Source organism: Xyrauchen texanus, chromosome 40, assembly GCF_025860055.1.
Source record: "Xyrauchen texanus isolate HMW12.3.18 chromosome 40, RBS_HiC_50CHRs, whole genome shotgun sequence".
Taxonomy (NCBI): domain Eukaryota; kingdom Metazoa; phylum Chordata; class Actinopteri; order Cypriniformes; family Catostomidae; genus Xyrauchen; species Xyrauchen texanus.
The window spans coordinates 8,829,923-8,854,068 of NC_068315.1; the positions used below are offsets into that span (position 1 = coordinate 8,829,923).

Consider the following 24,146-nt stretch of genomic DNA (forward strand, 5'->3'; position numbering starts at 1 on the left):
CAGAGGTCACTTAGTATGGCGCTGTTCATCTTGAATACAAGCGACTGAGATCTATGCGTGTAAATTCAGACTTTCGTGAATTAAAATGAACTGACACATTTTTTTTTCAATCAATCTCAAAGTATTGACAGATTTAGACCTCACTAAATTATTTGTTTCTTTATAAAAAGACTGTTGTAGGTCTTAAGCTATGTCTGGGTCAAATGTTTGGACTCGTAGCAGCGCGCGGATGAGACTCTTTCCGGAGCTGTTTGCCCAGTGCTCATCTGAGGTACATCGTATTTGTACTGTATAAAATCTCGTTAATTCTGTGCATATATAATATGTAAGTATATATTATCCAGTATGTGCAAGGTTATGCTTTGTTCCTGTTGTCATTTATTTTATTGTAAAAATATTTTTCTCTTACTAGGCAGCTGCCTATGGTAAATGTGTGACCGCCACAACAACTGGCAAACAAGAGCTGACCAAAAACATGTGTGCCAAAGAATTTGGAGCACTAAAAATCTGCTTTCAATCTGCTGTGAGTGTATTGAAACCCCCCGTTTACACGTGTAAATATTGCACAATTGATTAATTATATATATATATATATATGTATGTATGTGTGTGTGTATATATGAATAAATGAATAAATGAAGAGACCACTAAATTATCTGGATTTTCTATTTATAGCTTTGTGTTTGAGGAAAATGAAAATTTTCGCTTTATTCTATAAAGTCCTGATAACAATTATCCCAAATTCAAAATAAAAATATTGTCATTTAGAGCATTTATTTGCAGAAAATTATAACTGGTCAAAATAACAAAGATGCAGTGTTTTCAGACCACGGATAATGAAAAGAAAACAAGTTCTTATTCATTTTTAAACAACACAATACTAATGTTTTAACTTCAAGTTTAAAATCAATATTTGGTGGAATAACCCTGATTTTCAATCATGGCTTTCTTGCATCTTGGCATGCTCTCTACCAGTCTTCGCATTGCTGTTGGGTGACTTTATGCCACTCCTGGCGCAAAAATTCAAGCAGCTCGGCTCATCATCTTCTTGATCACATTTCAGAGGTTTTCATTGGGGTTCAGGTCTGGAGATTGGGCTGGCCATGACAGGGTCTTGGATCCGGTGGTCCACTATCCACACCTTGACTGACCTGGCTGTGTGGCATGGAGCATTGTCCTGCTGGAAAAACAATCCTTTAAATTGGGGAACATTGTCAGAACAGAAAGAAGCAAGTTTTCTTCCAGGATAACGTAGATAACCTTGTACGTGGCTTGATTCATAAATCCTTCATTAAGACGAAACTACCCAATTCCAGCCTTGCTGAAGCACCCCCAAATCATCAATCAAGGTGTGAATGGAAGACCTCCAGATCAAGACCCTGTCATGACCAGCCCAATCTCCAGACCTGAACCCCATTGAAAACCTCTGAAATGTGATCAAGAAGAAGATGATGGATGGCCATTAGCCATTAAACAAAGCCGAGCAGCTTGAATTATTGCGCCAGGGGTGGCATAAAGTCACCCAACAGCAATGTGAAGACTCGTAGTGAGCATGCCAAGACGCAAGAAATCTGTGATTTTCAAATCAGGGTTATTCTACCAAATATTGATTTCAGAACTTTTTCTATGTTCAAACATTAGTGTTGTGTTTAATTTGTTAAATTTAATTTGTTTTCTTTTCATTGTTCAAGGTCTGAAAACACTGCATCTTTTTGTCCAGTTGTCATTTTCTGCAAATAAATGCTCTAAATGACCATATTTATATTTTTGGAGAAATGTTGTCAGTACTCCACAGAATAAAACAAACATTTTCAGATTACGTAGGAGAACATGCATACATGTAAATAGTAAATGCAGAGAAACTGATAATCTTGCAGTGGTTTTAATTTTGCACATTTATATTTTACATAATATTTTTGTTGGCCTTTTCTAACTATATGTTCTGTTTGCAGGTGAAAAAGGCTGTGAAGTGAAGAATATTATGCAAAAATGGCAAATATTAACATTGACAGTGTTGGTTATAATTAGCCATAAAAGAAAATATGGTGATAAATATCCTTTTTTTTGTTTACTTTCAATTTCGCTTTATATATACATATGCAAACTACATATTTGTAGTAGTGGGTTTGAAATGCATAATTGTGTTCCACACTTAAGCACAATCAATCTGTTTAATGAAAACTGAACTAAAATACATTATATTTCTCTTTTAAGGCACAATGTCCCAAGTTTATTTATAACTTGGCAATTTGGACTGAGTTATATGACCATCTGCATCATTCTAAAGCTGTTTTCATTTATCAATGGCGTATATCAGAATTAAAGGGACAGACTAATGATAACCAGCCATTCCATGTTGTTTGGAGTTGATATTTGCTGGGCGAGTGGCAGAATGATATATGAGGTGTCACATGATGGTTGGTCATTATCACGGCCTTGATCACTGATTGCAGATCAGTTTTGAGTCAGGTTCCAAGTTTGGACTTGCTCCTGAAACCTAGAATGCCGTTCTTTTGGGCTTTTGTTTCCAATCAGACAAAAGTGGGGCAAAACATGAAAGCCCAGCTGATTGATGTGTAGCCACGGGGTGCATGTCACTGGCACCACACAAGATTATGGGTTCTTAGTCATCTCGTATAGGACGTAAAGCTGTGCAACTGTTAAATGCACCCCTTTCTGTACAATCTGTGGCGTCAACAGCCAGATGTTAAATGATAGAAGGGCCATAAAGGTAGCCACTAACGACTTTGGATCAACAAACAATTCAACTTGCCAATTAGAGGAAGGGCGAACAAGTGGCTGGCAAAGTAAAACCCAGTTTAAGAAAAGCACATGCTACAGGTTATGCTTAAATCACAATCATTGTTCATGGCTGTCCTTCATATGGGGTTCATTCACACATTTTCAGTGCTCTACAAGGTGTTAATAGAAAGAGACTGGTCTTGTGGAAATGCTTGTGTTTGGTCCAAATTGGCTATAAAACCTAATGGGTATGGGGTGTTTTTGTCTCGCATTGCTGACACTGGAAGTTGGTTATGCAGACGATCAGTACCTGCCCACACTGGCTGTTAAATTACCATACAATGCCTTGATCTCTTGTATCAAGCCTCTGGTTTTCATGAATTTTACATGACCTGTACAGCAGCATGACATGATTTACTCCATCTCAAAATATTTAAAACATTTTTCTATATTACAATGCAAAACCATTTAAGTGGACTGCAAAAAAAGAAAAGGGTGATTAAAAGGCTGAGACTACCGGCAGAAATATACACGTTCCTGATACATCTATATAATTTTAATGCTATGATGAAAAAATATGCACATCAACCAGGTTTATAATGAAAGCAAGTGTTGAGAACACAAAGAATATTTCACAAAGAGCTGCTGTTATAAATAATTTTATTAATTTAACCCAATTACAGAGCAAACTTTAAAAATGTAATTACTAACAAAAATATTAATGTTTACATTAAACCGCTCTTAAGAAATGAGGGTCTCATCCTCTTCTATTTGCAAAAAATAACGAGTTGTGCTTTAATTTTCTACAAATCCTCTTGTAACTTTTCAACAATTGTATATGGGAATGCAAACCACCTTACAGACCATTGATAAAGCGGTATTGAATGAAGGTCTAGTGACCTCATACCACATTTTATTTTTTTGGAAATAGTAAATGAAAGATCCCAAAATGTGAGATCAGGAAATGTATCAAGTCTATTACCCGGGCTAGTTTAACCAGCAAGGTATATAAGATGCACAGTATGGAAAACAGACAAAATCCACACACAGTGTGGGTTACAGACCTCACATACACATCACTGCACAACATTAAACCACAAGGCACTGACCAGAAAGTCATCATAGAAAGATTTAGTACTTTCTTGAAGTGACAATACAGGGTTGCAGACAAGCTAGAAATATTAAAAACAAACCAGAAGTAGAAACCCTATGCACAATTCTACAGTATTTTCAAAGCTATCGACATATCATGTTTATCATCAGTTAAAACATCTTGAATTCCAAGACAATAATTTAAAGAAGGCTTGATAGCTTACACAGAATTATCAGTTGAATATTTGGAGGCAAAATGTGGACCAACATAGAAACAAAGACACTTCTTCAAAAGGGCATAAATTAAATTAGAAAACAATGAAAAAATACAAATATTTTACAAAAGGACTTTGGAACAATAAAAATAATCATTTGTAAACTTCTCTTGATGTTTCAGAATATTTAAACCTTAAATCCAAGTTTTCCAATTCAAAGTCTCTAAACACCCAAAAGTCTGATGCTTCTTAGCAAAAGTAGGCTACACTTGAAAAAACACAGATATTGTAGCGTGATAACAACATGTTAAGCAAATGTCCTGATATGAGATTTGTCCTATGTTAACCAACTGGACGGAGCATTGAACCTGATGTTAGCCAAGGTAACATTTACACTCCAGGTACATTATACAGAATAGCAGACTGAAATCACTGCAAAACAGGTAATGGTTTGAGAGTTCCTAGTGGGACGAACCAGGTAATACAATTGATAAAAGCTTCATTTCTTTTTAAAACCATGTCTCACATTGATTGTATGGCTGACATCAACATATCTTCTTTAAACTGAAAAACTATCAGAGTTTGACTTTAATTTACAGGTGGTAAACTTAAACATATTACATTTTAAAACTTTGCATAAAAATCAAGCATATCCACCACAAGGGGGAGCACATGTTTCTTTCTTCTATGCAATGGTCCAAAACTCAATATTCTGAAAAGCTGCTGTGCCCATCAAGGCCATTTTTAACATGATGCCTGCTCAGTTTATTACAGAAGACATTCAGTTTATTGCAAAAGATTCAGCAAAATCTCACATAAAACAATAATGAACCTCACTTGGGACTATGTATTCAGTAGTCCCTGTGTAACACTTAAGGATCAAAGCAAAGTGCCATTGTCGTCACAAACCTTTAAGAAATAATAAAGTCTTAGATGAAGAGGAGAAAAAGGGTGCAGTCAAGTCATTTCCTACTTATTTGAGAATGCATGTCTGCCTGTCCATTTTAGAAGTATGGTGACAGGCTACAGAGTTTAGAAGACTTCATGTCAACTATGAATTTGCACAGGTAAGATGTCAGATCATCATTCTGGAGAAACCTACTCTTCATTCTCCTTATTCTGGATTATTTTTTTAAGTTGGCGTGAGTGTACCAGAACCCCAGTCAGCAGATGTTCCTCAAGGGAAGTTTGTAAGTCTGGACAGTCCCGTAGAAGATCCAGATCAGCTCTTTCAGGGTCCACAGCCCTGCGCCGCCTCCTAAGATCCATCCCTCCATCCTCTCTGCTCCTCTTCTCTTTTTTCGGCTTCTCCTCCTCTGGCAGGACTATGTTCTCTTTCAAATCCCTGCCTCCTTGTTTCTTAGGCTTCTGTGGAAGTTCATCTTTGGGGAGTTCGACATCCTCTTTATTGGCGTCAATGACCTGCTTTAACTGGTCTAACCTTTCCATATGCTCGAGCAAACTTTTTTCCTTCTCAGCACGCTCCATGATCTCCTTCTCTGTCATCTCTTTCAACCTCTCAGCTTCAAGCCTTTCCTTCTCTAATCGCTCCTTCTCTTGTCGCACAAGTTCCAGCTCTTGCTCGCGTGCCAGTTCCTCTCGTCTTTCCCTGTCTTTGCGCTCTTTTTCCACACGGGCCTGGACCTCCTTCTCAATCCTCTCCTTCTCAAACCTTTCTTTCTCAATCCGCTCCTTCTCTGCTTCCAGTTGGGCTAATTTTTGTTTGACCCTTTCCTCCTCCTCCGCAAGAGCGTCAGGATTGATTATGGGTTGCTCCGGCTCACGTTGATGCAGTGGAACACCTCGTGCACCAAGCTCCCTTTCCACTGCATTATCTGCAGGCACTGGCATGTTGAGGCCTTCTTGGTTTTTCGATTCCAGACCCTCCTGTTTGGGAACTGCAACACCTCCACCTTGCGCTGATTCAATGACATTGTGGGGAACCCCGACTGCAACCTGAGCCACTGCAGGTTCTTTGGGAGCAGGTTCCTCAGGCCCTGCGACAGCTGCAGCTACATGGCCTGGCTCTCCCTGGGGTTGCTGGAATTGTTCTGGAGCAACGACTGCAACTTTAGGCTTCACTGCCCCCTTCATTCCATCCAGCTGCCTCTGCAAATTGTTTTCCAACTCCAATACTGGAATCGAGAGCAGGCAAAATGGATAAGTTAAAGGATTCTATGAGCAATTTCACTGTTCTATATCATATGTCTATAACCACATACATGGATATAGACTAATACAATTATGTATGGAAATCTGTGTAGGCTTTTAGAGTAAATATGGTTCATACACTGATAGATCGTTCATCTTGTTCATTATATAATGCATTGAGCACTGCTGCAGGTTATATAAAAACACTCTCCCCTGCAAAATATATATTTTTTAGAAGCAATAGAACTGATTCCTCATCAAATTAGAATGATATCTTGGTTTTACCAGCAGTTTAATTTGTAATCAGAATTTCCACAGCTAATATGGCCAGATGTGCAGTTCACCAATATCATTTAAGTGACAGCAGTAGGAATGGCCACCAGCAACACAGATTGTAGAGTCTAGCGACACCAAGCAACATTGTCGTTTGCGATGTGAATGGGCATTAACTACTTTTTCAGAAGCGTAACTGCAGCTCAGCTGTTGTCAAAACTGTAGCTTTTCCAGTAAGAAGCTACTTTTTCTCTATGAGCAGCATTATGCTAGGACAAAGCATTACAAAGCTATTTTTTGTCACACTGTATTGTGCACACATTTTACAGCCAAACAAGTATAGACTATCAGTTCGTTCACATAAATGAACCGGTTTAAATGCACTCAAACTCACTGATTGAGCGGAGTCCTTGTGCATTCTTTTTTGCCGCAAAATGTTCAGTTAAACGCTGCTGTTCATCCCTATGTTATTGACTCAGTTTTCAAATAAGGGCATTTTCAAGTTTTTCAACAGACTGGTGTGATTTCAACTGGACTAAAGAATTTACCTGACGTATTTAAAAGATTAGCTTGTTTGACTGAAATAAACTTTTAAAGTGAGTGTAAATCTACTGACTACTCAGTGGGCGTTAACATTTCCCTGACTATTATACTCACTTGCAGCCTTTGGTTCTTCTCCTTTGTTTATTTGATTGTCCTCCTTGTACTCCTCAATCACAGGCACATGTTTCTCCTCCTGCCTTTTCTGCTGTTCTGCTGCCTTTGGTTCGTCATCTTCTTTTATTTGGTGGATCTCCTTGTGCTGTTCCTCAATCACAGCCAGGAGTTTCTCCTGCTGGTCCAGAAGCCTTTTCTGCTGTTCTTGTTGCTGCTTAATTACCTCCAGCAGCATAGCATGGTCCAACTGACCCTCTGAGGACCAGCCAGAGAGGAAGGAATAAAAGAAGCAACAATGATCCAATATGCTGTGCAATACACTGCTTATACAACAATCTGATTTATATTAAACTTTAGATGATTTGATTTAAAAACCCATTAAATATATTGTAGTTTGCTACATATGAGTGTAATTAATTGCAGACAAACATGCTTGCTATTCCAAAAAACTAATTGCTTACAAGACTAAGGTACATCCTCAAAACTTACTAAAAATATTAATAATATGAGGTCCGTTATGGAATCCTAAGCATTTGATTAGAAAATCTTCCATTAAAAAACATACATTTGGAAAATAAGCAAATAATTCTCATCATCAAACTAGATAATACAGACTAGGAATCCCAATTTTTCAGTTAATAAACTGCGGTTCAGTGGTTTTCAACGGTTTTGCTTCATGACCCAGATGTTACATTGGACAGTGTTTTCAATGGTGCCCCAACAATGTGGTCAGTAAAAACAATGTTTATTGCAAATGAACCCAGAGGCTAATTAAATACAGACTAGTTGGTATTTTTGTACACCTTACATAGTTTTGTTCATGGTTTTGAAGGATGTCGATGTTGGCATCTGCTTAATTTGACTAATTTCTATCAAGTGACTGATGACCTTGGGGCAAAATAGCTTTGCATTTAATTGGACGCACAGCCATTGACATCAACAACAAAACATATCGAAAGCGTTTTCTCCACCCTTTTAAAAGTTGTTTAACCTATTTATTTTGCTATCCAAACCATGCATGATTATATGGCTAGTTGCATTGTATTATTGCATGCAATATTGTTTTTTCCCTGCAGTCCTATCAGAACAGACCTGCAATCCATTTTGTTTTGGGATGAACCAGTTGAGAACCACTGAACTAGATCAATGATATAACATGGATAACATGGGTCACAGAGTATTAGTTCTTTTTGTAGCTATGATCTAAGGTTCACATAAGAGAAAGAACTACTATTAAAAATAAGACAACGGAGGGATAACAGCAGACATAAAACAGATTATCTCGTACCTGCGACAATCTTTTTAATCACTGCAGGAGTTCGTGGCACAACAGAAGGGTGGAGGAAGATAAGAAATCGAGGAAGAAAGAAAAGACAGGAGAAAAGATTGCAAAGTGCCTTAATAAAAACAAGCCAAGTGAAATATTCTGTGCGTCTTTGCAGTATATTTGAGCACAGCAAAGCAGTGTGACATTTAAGATGTTGGCCCATTTGCTATGAGATAATAAAACGATCAATGACATCACTGAGAAAAGAAAAAGGGGGGGAAAAAAAAAACACATTTCAACAGTATGCAGTATTCAAAGACAGAGAAATGGCTTTGTGCTAAGTGAGTTCTAAAACATATACTGTAGCTTCTACCTAGAATGATAAAACTGCTAGTTCCGGTCCTGGATTTTGATTTTTGAATAAAGAGTTTCAGTTATGCCAAAAGAACAAAATATAGTATGATTTGAAACACCTGTTCACCAGGTTACAGTGTACAATTTTGAAGCTTCAAAATCCACATAAGGGCAATATAAAAGTACTCCAGATGACTCATTACTGTGGTGGTTAAATTCATATATTCAGAAGCAATATGATAGGTGTGGGTGAGAAACAAATCAATATTTAAAGTCAATTTTTACAATAAATTCTTCTCCCTGCTCTGTCAATTTCCACTTTCACTTTATCATTCTCCTTCTCTTTTTGGTGATTCACATCTTTCTTGCATATCGCCCCCTAATGGTCAAGTAGGAGAATTTATGACCAAAAATTGACTTAATATTTTATATTAAATAAATTGCTTGTATACTTTTAGAAAGGCAGAGCTATATAGTGAATGCTGTCAAAATCAATATTTACATCTGTTCCAACTAGGAACTGAATTGTAGGCATTTACAAAAACGAAGAGTGAGAAGGCAGCTGCACTTCCAAAAAAGCAATAAGGGAGAAACGGTCCTCCTGCCAAAAGAGATAAAGAGGTACAAGACGAAGCAAAATGAAGCATAGACAGCACCTTGAGTATAAAAGGGCTATAAGCAAGGTAAACATACTTTTTTTTGCCAATACCACACATAAAATATCCCTACTACCTGACAGATATTACTCAAATAGGTGTCCTGAGAAATCAAACCTGACTCTGTGACATTCCAAGGCTCTGTAAACAGCAAAAAAAGTGTCAGGAGAGTGGCCAACCCTTTTTTCATTTTTTGCCAATTAAAAACTTGGCCTTTCGTAAAGAGGGCATGTGGTTGAAATGGTTTGGGGCAATCCAATTCAGTCTCACAGAAGTTAGCAAAATAACTTAAAACACTTAAAGCACCTTTAAGTTTTGAATTCAAACATCTACGGAGTGGTAGACCAGATCTTTCAAGCCACCAACACACACTCACTATAACTTCTGTATACAGCTCTGTCAGTTCTGAGATGGATAAACAACTTACCTTCCATCTTGTCTCCATCTCTATCCTTAACTGAATCTGGAACTTTCTCTTCCTTCTGCTCTTGCACAGGAACCTGATCCTTTGCTGCAGAAAAAAAAAAAAAGCAAAAGTATTTAAAATCAATGAATGAATAAATCATTACAGAGTGGAAAACGCACAAAACTTGCGGCCACAATGCAAGGGTGTTCTGAGTGGTTTTATCACATTGCTATAATTCCAGATTATGGCTCAGGTCCCATCCACCAGGAAAACCTCTGATCTGATACAAGGTTTGAAAAATGATCTTTTTTGCCCACCAGCCACAGCGGCAGGTAAATGACCAATTTTACCAGTCACTTTGATTTTTTACCAGTCGATTTGATATTTAAGATTTAAACAATGTTACTTAAGAATATAAAATATCATACATATACACTCACCTAAAGGATTATTAGGAACACCTGTTCAATTTCTCATTAATGCAATTATCTAATCAACCAATCACATGGCAGTTGCTTCAATGCATTTAGGGGTGTGGTCCTGGTCAAGACAATCTCCTGAACTCCAAACTGAATGTCAGAATGGGAAAGAAAGGTGATTTATGCAATTTTGAGCGTGGCATGGTTGTTGGTGCCAGACGGGCCGGTCTGAGTATTTCACAATCTGCTCAGTTACTGGGATTTTCACGCACAACCATTTCTAGGGTTTACAAAGAATGGTGTGAAAAGGGAAAAACATCCAGTATGCGGCAGTCCTGGGGGCGAAAATGCCTTGTTGATGCTAGAGGTCAGAGGAGAACGGGCCGACTGATTTAAGCTGATAGAAGAGCAACTTTGCCTGAAATAACCACCCGTTACAACCGAGGTATGCAGCAAAGCATTTGTGAAGCCACAACATGCACAACCTTGAGGTGGATGGGCTACAACAGCAGAAGACCCCACCGGGTACCACTCATCTCCACTACAAATAGGAAAAAGAGGCTACAATTTGCAAGAGCTCACGAAAATTGGACAGTTGAAGACTGGAAAAATGTTGCCTTCCTGTTTTCTTGGCACACTTTAGGCCCCTTAGTGCCAATTGGGCATCGTTTAAATGCCACGGCCTACCTGAGCATTGTTTCTGACCATGTCCATTCCTTTATGGCCACCATGTACCCATCCTCTGATGGCTACTTCCAGCAGGATAATGCACCATGTCACAAAGCTCGAATCATTTCAAATTGGTTTCTTGAACATGACAATGAGTTCACTGTACTAAAATGGCCCCCACAGTCACCAGATCTCAACCCAATAGAGCATCTTTGGGATGTGGTGGAACGGGAGCTTCGTGCCCTGGATGTGCATCCCACAAATCTCCATCAACTGCAAGATGCTATCCTATCAATATGGGCCAACATTTCTAAAGAATGCTTTCAGCACCTTGTTGAATCAATGCCACGTAGAATTAAGGCAGTTCTGAAGGCGAAAGGGGGTCAAACACAGTATTAGTATGGTGTTCCTAATAATCCTTTAGGTGAGTGTATATCATGATAATATTACAACACACAAATGGAGGCTAAAAAGTAGTCAATCAAAGAAGAGAAAGGCTTTACTGAATTATGATGACACACATGACAATTCAAAATGTTGTTGCATGTCATTTGTATATGCATCCTGAGATGGTCTGTGATCATATGAAGAGTTCTCATTGATGACATGGAATCTTGGAAACTGATCCCAGATGACTGACAGAGAAGAAAAAGTGAGAAGTGCGTTCCGTGAGAAGTGCAAAATTGGACACACAGCGAATCAGACACATGCATCAACAGGTTTTCTTTAGTCTATTCTTCAAATTATAATCAAGTGCGTCTTTGATTCTAATGGCATTACGACTTCTTACAGGATGAATTTGGTGGGTGATAATTTTATTCCCTGGTCTGATTACTTAAAAGTAATAGCGCACTGTTTTCAATATGTAGCATGATTTCAGGCATGATTCTTGTCTGCACAAATGCTGTGGGAAAAGCGCTGAAGTTTGAATATTAGGGTTTGCGCCACTAATGACTTGAATCCATACAGCAGATGAGACACTCACTTTTCTCAGCTTGAGCTTCAGGTGCTTTGTCCATCTCTTCTGGTTTCTTCTCTCTGGCGGCTTCATTCTCAGCATGCTCTTCTTCCACTATAGGCAGGTTCTCTGGTTCTTTATGGACGACCACCACTACCGGTTCAACCTTCTTGTGATCCTCTGGTTTCTCTGCCTTCTCCAAAGCCTCATTGGCTTCAAGCTGAACCTGATCCACTCCCTTTTTCCCCTTTGGATCAAGAGGTTGCTCCTCTTTCCCAGCTTCTTGGTCTATCTCTTGTGCTTGCCCCGCCCCTTGTTCAACAAGCAGCTCCTCCTCCTCTCTGGCAGGTTGTTTCTTGTCTTCCTCCTGAATAGCAGGTTGGTTCTTCTCCTCTTCAAGCTCCTTCTGGTTTTTGATCTCATCTATCTGAACTTTATCATGAGGGATGGGTGGTTCATGGCGGTGGGCTTCCCCATTTGGGACAGCTACACCTGAAGAAGAGCGATCAGCCTCTGTAAATGCTCATAGGTTGCTTATCAGGAATTACACAGCTAGGTTAATATGTTACCTGCTTCAGGACGATCCAGCTGAACCTCTTCATTCTTATTTTTTTGATCATTCACTTCCACAGGTACTTTAATCTGAGCAGGCTCAGCTGGTGCCTTCTCCACTGGCTGTTCGAACTCTTTAGGAAGCTTGGGCTTGTCCGGCATCTGTCCTGGGTCAGGCTCCACGCCATTCTCTTGTACTGAAAACGGAGAAAGGGGGACACAAGAATCACTAAGTACAGAATAAATTTTTAATGTTAAGATCAATCCATGGCTTGCAGGGCTCATGTGACTTCTAAAGGGACAGTTCACCCAAAAATTTAAATTCTCTCATCATTTACTCACCCTAATGCCATCCCAGATGTGTATGACTTTCTTCAGCATAATACAAACAAAGATTTTTAGAAGAATATCTTAGCACTGTAGGTCCATACAATGCAGGTGAATGGTGGCCAGAATGTTGAAGCTCCAAATATCACATAAAGGAAACATATAAGTAATCCATAAGACTCCAGTGGTTAAACCCATATCTTCTGAATTGATATAATAGGTGTGGGTGAGAAACAGATCCAAATTTTAGTCCTTTTTTACTAAATCTCCACTTTCTCTTTTACATCTGAAAGTGAAAGTTAAAGAGGAGATTTAGAAAAACATAACTTACTAAAATACTGTTTGCTTCTGAAGATATCTTATGAATTACCTTTATGTATACTTTATATGACTTTTGGAGCTACAAAGGTTTGATCACCATTCACCACCACACTTGCATTGTATGGACCTACAGGGCTAAGATATTTTTCTGAAAATATTTGTTTGTGTTATGCTGAATAAAGAAAGTCATACACATCGGGGATGGCATGAGGGTGAATAAATACATTTTCATTTTTGGGCGAACTATCCTACTAATGAGTGTCTAAAGTGAAAATGGTCAATTTTGGATTCAAGTTGACTTTAAAGCAGCACAACTGAGCACCACTGCCACAATACAATATTAATTTCAAACCAGGTCATGGCAAGATGCCTGAAACTAAAGTCATGTGAGTCTTACAGATACCCTTTGAGTGTCACACAACTACCAGTAGGGGGCAGCAAAGTTTGAAAGACCACAGGAAATGAGCAGAATCATAGAGTAGATTTCTAATAGAGGTATGAGATGGATGCTTGGTGCTTTCCATATAACCTTGCCATTCGTCCTGTGCAAAACAGCCTTTGAATATTTACAATGTACACACCTTCCTTTAACCTGAGCCTGTACTGTACTTCTATGTAACAGATAATCTACGGTGCGACAGCATATATACATAACCAGAAAGAAGTTACACATCGGAAATGAGACAGGATAGTAGACTTGCCAAACATAATTTATGAAAGAGCCAGAAAAACGGAGACAGAGAACGAACGAACGAAAGGGAGATAGTAGGGCTGCAACTACTTTTATTTAATCTGTTATTTTTGTTATTAATTCATCCGATAAAAAAAGCTACATTTTATGTATTGTATTTTAATAAGGAATGTTATTCCACATCTTGCCCAGTGTTCACAAAACTATGTAAAAACACACATTCCCTCTGACAGATAGAAAAAATTGCTACAATTTTAATTTTCTATTAAATTTAAGGAACTTGTTATAATCCCATGACAGTTACTGGCTCTATAAATATATCTTGAATTTAGTTACATGTAGGATTTCAGTTAAATTTGGTTAATAACCAAATTTAATATTCAAAAACAACAATATATGAATATATGTCACAATTGTTATGCACCAATCGGATGACATGTATGTGCGTGTTTTCGTGAAATGGAAATACTCACATGACTTTGAATATTTTACATGTACAGATAAGAATATAACAGTAAAATTTAAGTTATGCACTGGGAAAATATCTCTTAACCGCAAAAGCAAGCAATCTGTCAAAGCACCAGCAACTACACACTTATGTTTCTATGGAGCATTTAATATAATGCGCTCCCATACTTTGGACAACTTGGGTCGTGCACTTTTTCCATAACAGCTTGCTCTGTAGCCTCCGCCATTTTTGTCACACGTCAAATGCATTTTTCAGAATTGTAAAGTGACATCACTAACGCTCTACGTGCCACAGTGCATATACTCAACTTGGCCAATATTTTTATAAATATATAAATATATGTATTTATAGCGATTTTATCAGTCAGGTGTTACAGGCCTATAGAGTCCTCTAAAGCACTGATATCCAACAAGAGGCATCAACTTGCACTTGGAAATTTTTCTGAAACAGATAGAATTTTTTCTTTTTCATGATTTCTTTTTAGTTCCTTTTTAAGTAAAGAATTAAAAACAAGATTTATGTTTATGTTGTATTAAACATGCTAAATGATTTCGAGTATATATGAGTTTCTAGTTTTGTGTTGATGAAGGTCTACTTGAGTCTTACTGACAGTGCTGTGTGGGTTCAAAAGACATAAAAGGTTGGGGTTGGGATACCTTTAATGGTTAAAGTATAGTAACGGAGGTGGGGTGCACATCTCTACAAATCTGAAAAGCAAAGCATGCATGTGTATACTCCAACAGCTGCAAACACACACACACACACACAAACACACACACACCCCCCTGCATGCCCATGGGCCCTATGTTCAATTCACTCACTCCCTGTGTTTTCACACAGCTGCCCTCACCAGCACGCCATAAACAGGAAACAGGTGTGGAAGTGGGTGTCCACTCAATGATAAATGCCAGTGTCAACCGGCAGGAGGGAGTGAGATGGAGAGGAAGGAGGAGTGGTAGAAGAAAAAGGAGAGGTAATGGTGGATGAAGTTGTCAGGATGTCCCTGCTATGTACTTTTATGATCCTCTGTCCTTTTTATATTGGTCCGTGTTGGAGGCAACCATAGTCACGCTGTTGTTCCCTTTGCCCTCTCCCAGATTTGGACGCCCTCCCATCTCCCTCCCCTGACCAAAGCCATAACGGGAAAACGCCACCGGCCGTCTCACTGCTGCTCTGGGACACAGAGCGCTCAGGTTTGAAGGGCATCGTTCAGCTCAATGATTCAAAGAGAGACCTACTTCTGGAGCTCATCATTTCTGCTCCGTCACTATTCTCTGTCTCTTCTCATTATAACTCGTCTCCCTTTCAATTCCATGTCATTTTCAAGTGAGAATACTCTCTCCATAAATATAAAGAATTGGTATACCAGGCACTTTTGGCAGCTCGGGGGCGACAAGGATGGGAAGTTTGTCCTCAGCTTTTGGGCCGACGACCGGAGGGGGTTTGAATTTCTGCGGCTCAATGTTGGAAATGGACAGTGTGGTGAAGGTACTAATAAGCAGGATCCCGAGACCAACCCACAGAACCAGCTAAAAAAAAAACACAGAAAGAGAGGGAGATGAAGAGGGTATAGAAAAGTGAATTACAGTAGTATACAGGGTCATCTGAAGTTTTCCAGTAAAGGGTCAATGACTTGACACTTTATTTATTTATTGTCTCAATCTATTACTATATTCAAAAGCATGTATAGATGTAATTCATTTTTAGAACATGTTTTAAAATTTCATTTTAGATTTATTTTTGGGTCATCAAGTAAAAAATGTCTAGGTGGTGTGAACATACTGAGGGAAAAATGCTCAGCCTGGTCTCATAGTGAAAATGTGACTATATACATCTTTGTAAAAATGGTTAAACATGTCTCCAGGTAAATTCCCTGCAGTTTTCAGGTGAAATGAACACTAGAGGTGCTACAACAAATGTGTGTTTTATTCAATTTCACTCAAATTATGACTTCATTAATCATGATGATTTAATGGCTGATAATGACTTTATAAAATACGTATTTTTCTCTCCATTAGTCAGAACCTGCTATTTTATGATATCGACACACTTTAACTCTAACGCATCTTATGAAAAACGATACATTTTAATGCTTGTATTACAGACCCACCTACATATACACACTTATTCCAACATGAATAGCTTGCGCAGTAGCTCACCTGATAGAGCACTGGGCCAGAGGACTGCGGTTCATGTCCAGCTATGAACTCAAGGTGACATTACAGAGTCATAGAAGCACAAAATGATGTGGTTGCTTCAGAAAATGTATTTTAAAACACTATTGGTTAGGATTAAGCATTGATAAGGAAAGGATGTCTTTTTTAACGTCTCATTTTTAGTTGAAAACAGTATTGGTTAGGTTCAGGTAAAAGTTTTAGGTTAGGGAGGTATGTTTAAATCTAAAAAAAAATTAAAAACATTTTAAATCTAAAATTCACCTTAAAAACATATCTGAATACGATACCATTTTACTTGCTTTTGCCGCCCCCAGCTGGACATTTCATTGAAAAACTGCAGCCAGATATGTTAAACAGCAAAAATTTTGTCTTTATGATTTCAAAATGCTATTTTGTTTTTATTTTGTTTAAAAAACATGTATGAACCATTTTAAGAACATGGCTCAATTAAAATAGATTTTTATGATTTCTATTTTACCTCATCTTGGACATCCTTGTTTGTCATTGACCCTAAAGCAGTTTAAATTTCAATAGATGTCCATGCAGATTTAAAATTAGTGATCTAAAATTCAATATACAAAGCTGGCAAGGGAGGTTGTTGGCAAATGCTCTACTATAATGAACTAAAATCCTTAATGATATCCCAAACATTGATGAAATCTATTAAATTATGCCCCTCCCAGCTTCAATGCTCTGAGTTCGTTGACCTGTGGGCTATTCTTTGTGCAGTGGTGGACATGGAAGTGCCAGGCTGTTTGGCACAAAAGAGGGCAGAATGGTATGCTCATGCCAACACAAACATCTGCTATGCCCATTATGACAGAATATCTTATGGAATAGTCCTCATCCCAATATTAAGATTACCACCCCATTGGACAGACTGTGAGTTTGGAAAGTGACCCTGGGCGTTCCTGAGGGAAAAGATTCAGGGGCATGTCAGTGTGGCAAGAGTAGCACTCAGGGTCAGAAATTAACTTTTCCATTAAGGGGCAATATTTGCCCAATGAAATTTAATTCCAGTGTTTTTTTCCTTTGCAAGGGCAATTTTTTCTAACCTTTTAAAATTACCCCTTTTATGTAAAATACTTCAATTAAAATTTTATTTTAAATATGAGTAATGAGATGTTTCAATAATTACATTTTGCCTGATCTCTACACTGCATAACGTGCATTGTGACAAACACAATTCCAGGATCCCCCCTATATATATATCCATCCCTCCAGCACTTTTGGTCTTTAGCAAGTAAGGAGGCTTTTCATGAACCAAATAATATTCAGCAAAAATGAATGAATATTCGGATATATTTATGTGTAACTGAATCAGATGCTATATATAACAAAATAAATAATAGGAGCTCATTGCAATAGCATTTTTTGCCCTCAAATTTTTTATTTCGGGGAAATTTTGGGCAATTTCGGTAGCTTTTTTGCCCCAGTGTGTCTGTTAATTTCCAGCCTTGGTGGAACTGAAGAACAATGAATGAATATCAAAGTTCTGGCTGCTTGCTGCTCAGATAACACTAGATATAAAACAGCATTGTGGTTATACATAATCTAAGATAAGGCCTCAGTTGCTTTCTCACACTCTGAAAAGGTCATGACGTCATTTCGTAGGCCAACCCAGAGGTTTAATTCACTATAGGTTCCTTCTGGAATTTCCATTGGGATTTTAGAATAGTGGTTTTTGATTTGTGGGTAACATTACTTGAAGAGACTTTCATGGTTTTTATACAGCATAAATTACACACAATCTACAGTCATACCTCTAACATGAGGATTTGAGGATGCTGGGATTTCTGCAAGTTGCTAGCAAGTTAATAAATTTCGATTAGAACTGTCATCCAATTTGTCAACCACATACACTCACATCCTTGTTGTAGTCTTTATTTGTCACTTGTAAGCAACTTACGTTTTTAAAGCACAAGTACTTTCAAATTCAAGTTTGTGTGTGATTTAAACAAAATATAAAAGTAATGTTGAATAATGTTAGGCAAAAAAAAAAAAAAAAATTATTTAGATTTTCTTTTAACTTTTTCTACCCAATTTGGAATGCCCAATTCCCAAATCGCTCTAAGTTCTCGTGGTGGCATAGTGACTTGCTTCAATCCGGGTGGCGGAAGACGAATCTCAGTTGCCTCTGCTTCTGAGACCGTCAATCCACGCATCTTATCACGTGGCTTGTTGAGCATGTTACCGCGGAGACACACAACTCACCACCCACCCCACTGAGCGCGAATCATACAATAGCGACCATGAGGAGGTAACCCTGTGTGACTCTACCCTCCCTAGCAACCGGGCCAATTTGGTTGCTTAGGAGACCTAGCTGGAGTCACTCAGCACGCCCTGGATTCGAACTCACAACTCCAGGGGTGAAAGAATTTCTTAAGTAATGATTACAGTAGACCTTCTTAAATAAAAAAACGCTGTTGTTCTAAAAACCCATTGGAAATTCCAAAGGGAACTCATGATTCCACAATGCTAGATCTCTTCCGGGTTTGAGGACTAAAAACTGAACAGCTCTATCGAAAAAAAGCAAAAGTGTCTGTAATTTGGGCAGGGGATGGAGTGGGTATAAAGCCTGAGGCACAATGCCAGACAGTGCCAGCACACACACACTGTGGGAGTGACTCCACACAGCAAGTTAATGCATTTGCAGGATATCAAAATTAATGACAAACACCATTAAAAAGAGAGGAGAGCAGCTGCTTCTGTCTTTCAATGCATTCTTCTCATTTCAGCACACATCATTCTCAGATCAGATATCACACTGAGACATTTTACACATTCTCTTTCGATTCTGCTCCTGTTTTGCTTCAATGAGCTATGTATAGCAAAAGACAAGTAAAGCAAGTAAAAAGTTTTATTTCTACTATTATGCTACGCATTGTAGTCCATATTGTTATGCTAAATCATGCATCTAACCGTCACAATAATCACTTATTGAGTGTTTATACGATGTGTATTGAACTAACGGTAGAGTACAATTTGGATATGTGATCATTAAAAGGATAATTCATCTATAATTCCTTATCTTTTACTCACCCTTATGCCATTTCAAACTCACATGACTTTCTTCTGCAGAACACAAATTAAGATATTTTTAAGGATTTGTGATGTGTTTGTTACCATCCAATGCAATTCAAGGCTGTTTATTACCTTTTTTTCAAGCTCCAAAAAAGGTAATAAAGGAGGCATAAATAAATCCATTCAACTTGAGTGGTTTAGTACGTCATCTGAAGCATTATGATGGAGCATATGGATGGAAATGTGAACAAGCTTCTCTCATGAGAGAGACTGCTGTTGTCAAGACTTAAAGTGAATAGCGAGTTTCATTTAGTGATTTCTTTCACCTTAAATGATGCTTCAGAAGACATGGTTTAAACTACTCCAGTTGCATGCATTAACTTTTTACTGCCTTTATGTCCTTTTTGGACCTTTAAAGTTTTGGATATCCACTTGTATTGAACATAAACGCATCATATGTCCTTCAAGTTATCTTTGTGTTCTACAGAAGAAAGTAAGTGCGAGTAAATGATGAGAGAATCAAAATGTTTGGGTGGACTATACCTTTAACATCAGTTGCGCCATACCTGTGCAGTCCAAGCGTTCTTCATGATCTTCTTGTAGATGAGAGCTGGGCAGATGAAGCAGATCAGACTACCCATTGTGGCTCCAGTTAGACCCAGGATGGTCTCCACTTTGGTACACACACAAACAAAAATACATTTATTTAACAAAACTGTTCTGCAAACAAAACGTGAATGGTTCTTGGTTGAACAAGTTTCCTTCTTGATGCTAGGGTGTTGTGGGTGGTTGTCATGGTATTTCTAGGTTGCTAAGGTGGTTTTACCATGTTACTATTAGGATTCCAGGTGGTGGCTTACTGTCCCAAAGTCAAAAGAGCTTACTCCAACTCTCAATGATATTCTGGTCCCTACAAATTGCTCGGGTTGGGTTCCTCCTGCAGAGCATGCCCATCTCTTTGAAAAGTAATAGTGCACCTCTACTTATCAAGTCACACAATTTGAGGTCTCATATATATCCATAACACATAGTTTAATATTTAGGATTTTAAAAAATTGTATGCACACATATTTGACATAATTTGAATTAGATTTTAGTTTGCCAACCATAAACAGTTTAGCCTGATAACTAGGTGCCTTTTATAAAATTACTGTTGCTTGTACTCCACTTCTCATTGTGCTCAACCCCCCCTAAACATTGGTAAAAATCACAATAATGCACAGCCTTAACATAAAAGTGAACAAGGATGCCTGGGTAGCTCAGCGAGTAAAGATGCTGACTACCACCACCCCTGGAGTCGTGAGTTCGAACCAGAGCATGCTGAGTGACTCCAGCCAGTTCTCCTAAGCAAACAAATTGGCCCGTTTGCTAGGGAGGGTCGAGTCACATGGGGTAACCTCTGTGTGGTCACTATAATTTGGTTCTCGCTCTCGGTGGGGCATGTGGCGAGTTGTGCGTGGATGCTGCAGAGAATAGCGTGAGCCTCCACACGCACTTTGTCACCGCGGTAATGCGCTCAACAAGCCACGTGATAAGATGCGCAGGTTGATGTCTCAGATGCAGAGGCATCTAAGATTCATCCTCTGCCACCCCGAGGACATAGAGTGCATTGGGAATTGGGCATTATATATTGGGGAGAAAACGGGAGGGAAAAAAAACATCCAAACCTGCACTATATCCAGTCTGAGGCGGCAGTTTTAACCAGAAAAGGAAGTCGTAGGCAATCCACACCATCTCATCTGAATCACCACATCAATCCGCCATCACTCTTTCCCCCAGACCTCTCCATCACACTCTCCTCTGTCATCCCTCTCTCTGCCCCCTACCCCCTTCCTCCACGCTACCCTTGTGTTTCACAGCTGGGCAGTGGGCCCAGGGGGTGTTTTTCATCCTGAGAGCGGCCATATTGTTTTACTTAAATTTATATCTTGCAGTGTCTGCTTCCCAATGGCTGGATTTGCAGTCGTGAGGACACCGGTGGCCAGCGGAGCCATCATGGAGGACAGAGCTATGCCTTCCCCCATTCAATCCTCTCTGCGAGTCTCACCTTCCCCTCTCTATTAGTCTAATTGGGCCCGGCAAGCCAAATGGAGCACATGCCAGCGACAGCCAATCTCCATGAAGAATGAATAAAACATAGCCCAACCCCACCATCGCCTAAAAACACACATCTTTATCATTCTGTTTCGCTGATAATGAATGGACAGTGTGGCCGAGAAGGATAAGGAAAGATTGACAGAGATATTTTAAAGGGATAGATGAAGTGGAGTGGGAAAAATTAAGTGGGGTGTGACATCATGCCAGTATCAGTGAGAGGCAAGTGAAACTTAGTGACACTCAAGTTACGGTCACTTGAGAAACAGCAAACAAGAAAGCAACTTACCGTTAGGAATGAGGATGCCACCCAGCATGGTGCCAAAGACGATGCAAAGAGTGATGCTCTTGAAGCGAATGGGTGGCATATATCCACCTGCGGCGAAGGTGCCGTCCTTTTGCTGAGAACAAGTCAAGACAAAGAGAGAAATTTGGTTGTATTTACTATCATTTACGTATGCGTTCTTGCTAATGTCAAATTCACAACAGGTACATATGCTCATAAATCTGTCCTTATACTCATTCTATTGTTGATGAATTCGAATATCAGTTCAAAACAAGTTGAGACACGATGAACACATTTTTATAGGCCAAGACTAGACAGCATTGAGTGCACTTTTATTAGATTTAGCAACAACACACATAATATGTGTGATTTGAGTTGGTTCTAAATTTGATCGAAAATGTAGAAAAGAGCATATGTGCAAGCTTATAGATGAATCATGATTTGTCTGTGAAAAAATTCACGCACAGGTTTTATGTGCACGATTAGTGAACGAAACTCAGCGAACAGACAAACCACTTTCACAAACCCCTTGAAAAAAGGAATCTGCTACAATATTGCAGGCATACACATTAGTATTCTAAGCCTCTGTTTTGGTTAAACAAGTGATATGCATGTAAAGATATTGGATTTGGCATGTAAGCTTTACAAACCCCCCTCCGGTTTGTTGTCAAAATGCCAGTTTTAACGACAACGTAAAACCAGCCATGCCTGTTCAGCGTGATTTGAGCTGATTGAGTGTGGCAGTGATGATGAGAACGAGAGCCAAAGTCTTGGCTGCTTTATGGAAGAGTTCTGGACCCCTTTTCATCAATCCAGTCCCTTTTATTTCCCCCTGAATCTCAGCAGGTTTATATCACTGCCCCAGCAGTCTGGCTGCTCAACTGCTGTCTGCAGAGGTTGGAACTCTGGTGTCTGAGTGGTGGATTGAGATGCTAGATCTCAGGGGAGCCATACTGCAGGACTGAGGAGGCAAATGCATGCTGACTAAGACCAGACTTGGCATCTGACATCAGCTCTGTGTAAATCTGTTAGATCCAATGAGGCCTTTAAAAAATCTATAAAATTTAGCAAAATACTTTTACAGCTGGTTAAGTTTATGCGCATCAGGAAGAGGGAGAAACCCAAGCTTGACAAGGTCCAGACGGTGCCAGCCGAAGGATTTTCAATTTTTGTCAAGAATATCAGAATATTACAAAAGGGGATACATATTGTGGGCTGAGGAGGATAAAGTAGTTGATATGGCCACCCAGATTCAAACAATCACAAGTCCAAGGCTTGGTTTCAAATCAAGGGCTTTTGCAAATCCTCAATCCTCGTCTCTCAACCCCAAAGCTGGTTCAGATGAGGTCAATCCTCAGAAATGTTGTTCTGCGCTTTTTCAGATTTTCAAAAGGGGAATACTTTCAGATTCATTAAAATCCATTTGAACTATAATGCTTTGACTAAATAATGTTTGTGACCTTATTGAAAGCTAATAAAATGCTGTGCAAAATCACAGCCAATCACACCATATTTAATATTCAAAGTAAAGCTATGTGGAGCTGATTTTGAACCAATGAGATTCCATTGTGGGCTGGGCCAGCCAGTGTGATGCAATGAAAATATAGCAACCAATAAAATTCATAGTTGTGCAACACTGTCGGCGATCGAGGCTGGTTAAGACAAAAACAGATTGACATGTAAGAAACAGGATTTATCACTTGACACTTCATTTTCAAACACCTGGTTAGGACAGAGTGTAATAATAGATATAATATCTAAGAACATTGTTTTGTAATAGTGTTTAATTTGATTGTAAAGACTCATTTGACCTTTACCTGCTGCTCGAATAGCATGGTGTTGATGGCCTGTCTGCAAGGCAGGATCATCAAGGGAAAGCCCAAAGCTACAGACATCATAAAGCCAACACGGATCATCTCTGTCACTGGGTTGGATGGGAAGTTCATCAGTACATTCCCAGCTATGTTATCTGTAAAGCTCACATAACCGAAGAATCCCACCTGTAGAGAAACAGTACAGAGCACAGTTTAGCTTATGAATCATTGTCCTTCCTAAAAGGCATTTCAAATGGTACATTGCAAAATGTGCAAAAAATGTAATAGTCTTACAGACAACATGAAAAGGCTTTTGCAATGCATTAAACTTCCATAATGTAACGTATTTTCAAGTGATACTGAATCTTCAGTTGTAAATCATGCAGGGGAGAACTTGATTTTATTCATCGTGATTTGATTGGATTGTGAAACGTTAGATCATGGTATTATTGGATAAGATCATTTCCCCTGCCCACATGGCTATGCTTACATTAGCAAAGGAAAAAGGGAAAGGTCTGCACAATTGAAGGGA

General features: G+C 38.9%; 1 protein-coding gene across 8 annotated transcripts in view; it reads right to left on the reverse strand.

Moving 5' to 3' along the window:
* Positions 1 to 1,969: 1,969 nt before the first annotated feature.
* Positions 1,970 to 24,146, reverse strand: part of LOC127633867 (putative sodium-coupled neutral amino acid transporter 10) — a 41,344-nt gene continuing 19,167 nt past the window's right edge. For 2 of the 8 annotated variants that reach the window (XM_052113236.1, XM_052113241.1), the window contains exons 9-18: positions 23,618 to 23,800; positions 21,804 to 21,915; positions 19,987 to 20,093; positions 15,586 to 15,748; positions 12,429 to 12,608; positions 11,887 to 12,351; positions 9,835 to 9,918; positions 8,419 to 8,439; positions 7,131 to 7,385; positions 1,970 to 6,184 (exon numbers count right to left, since the gene is read on the reverse strand). In XM_052113236.1, coding sequence (XP_051969196.1) covers positions 5,148 to 6,184; positions 7,131 to 7,385; positions 8,419 to 8,439; positions 9,835 to 9,918; positions 11,887 to 12,351; positions 12,429 to 12,608; positions 15,586 to 15,748; positions 19,987 to 20,093; positions 21,804 to 21,915; positions 23,618 to 23,800 — 2,607 coding nt within the window. In that variant the 3' untranslated portion in view covers positions 1,970 to 5,147. Of the gene's footprint in view, positions 6,185 to 7,130; positions 7,386 to 8,418; positions 8,440 to 9,524; positions 9,549 to 9,834; positions 9,919 to 11,886; positions 12,352 to 12,428; positions 12,609 to 15,585; positions 15,749 to 19,986; positions 20,094 to 21,803; positions 21,916 to 23,617; positions 23,801 to 24,146 lie in introns of all 8 variants that reach the window. The other 6 variants (XM_052113234.1, XM_052113235.1, XM_052113239.1 and 3 more) reach the window with 5 other exon arrangements.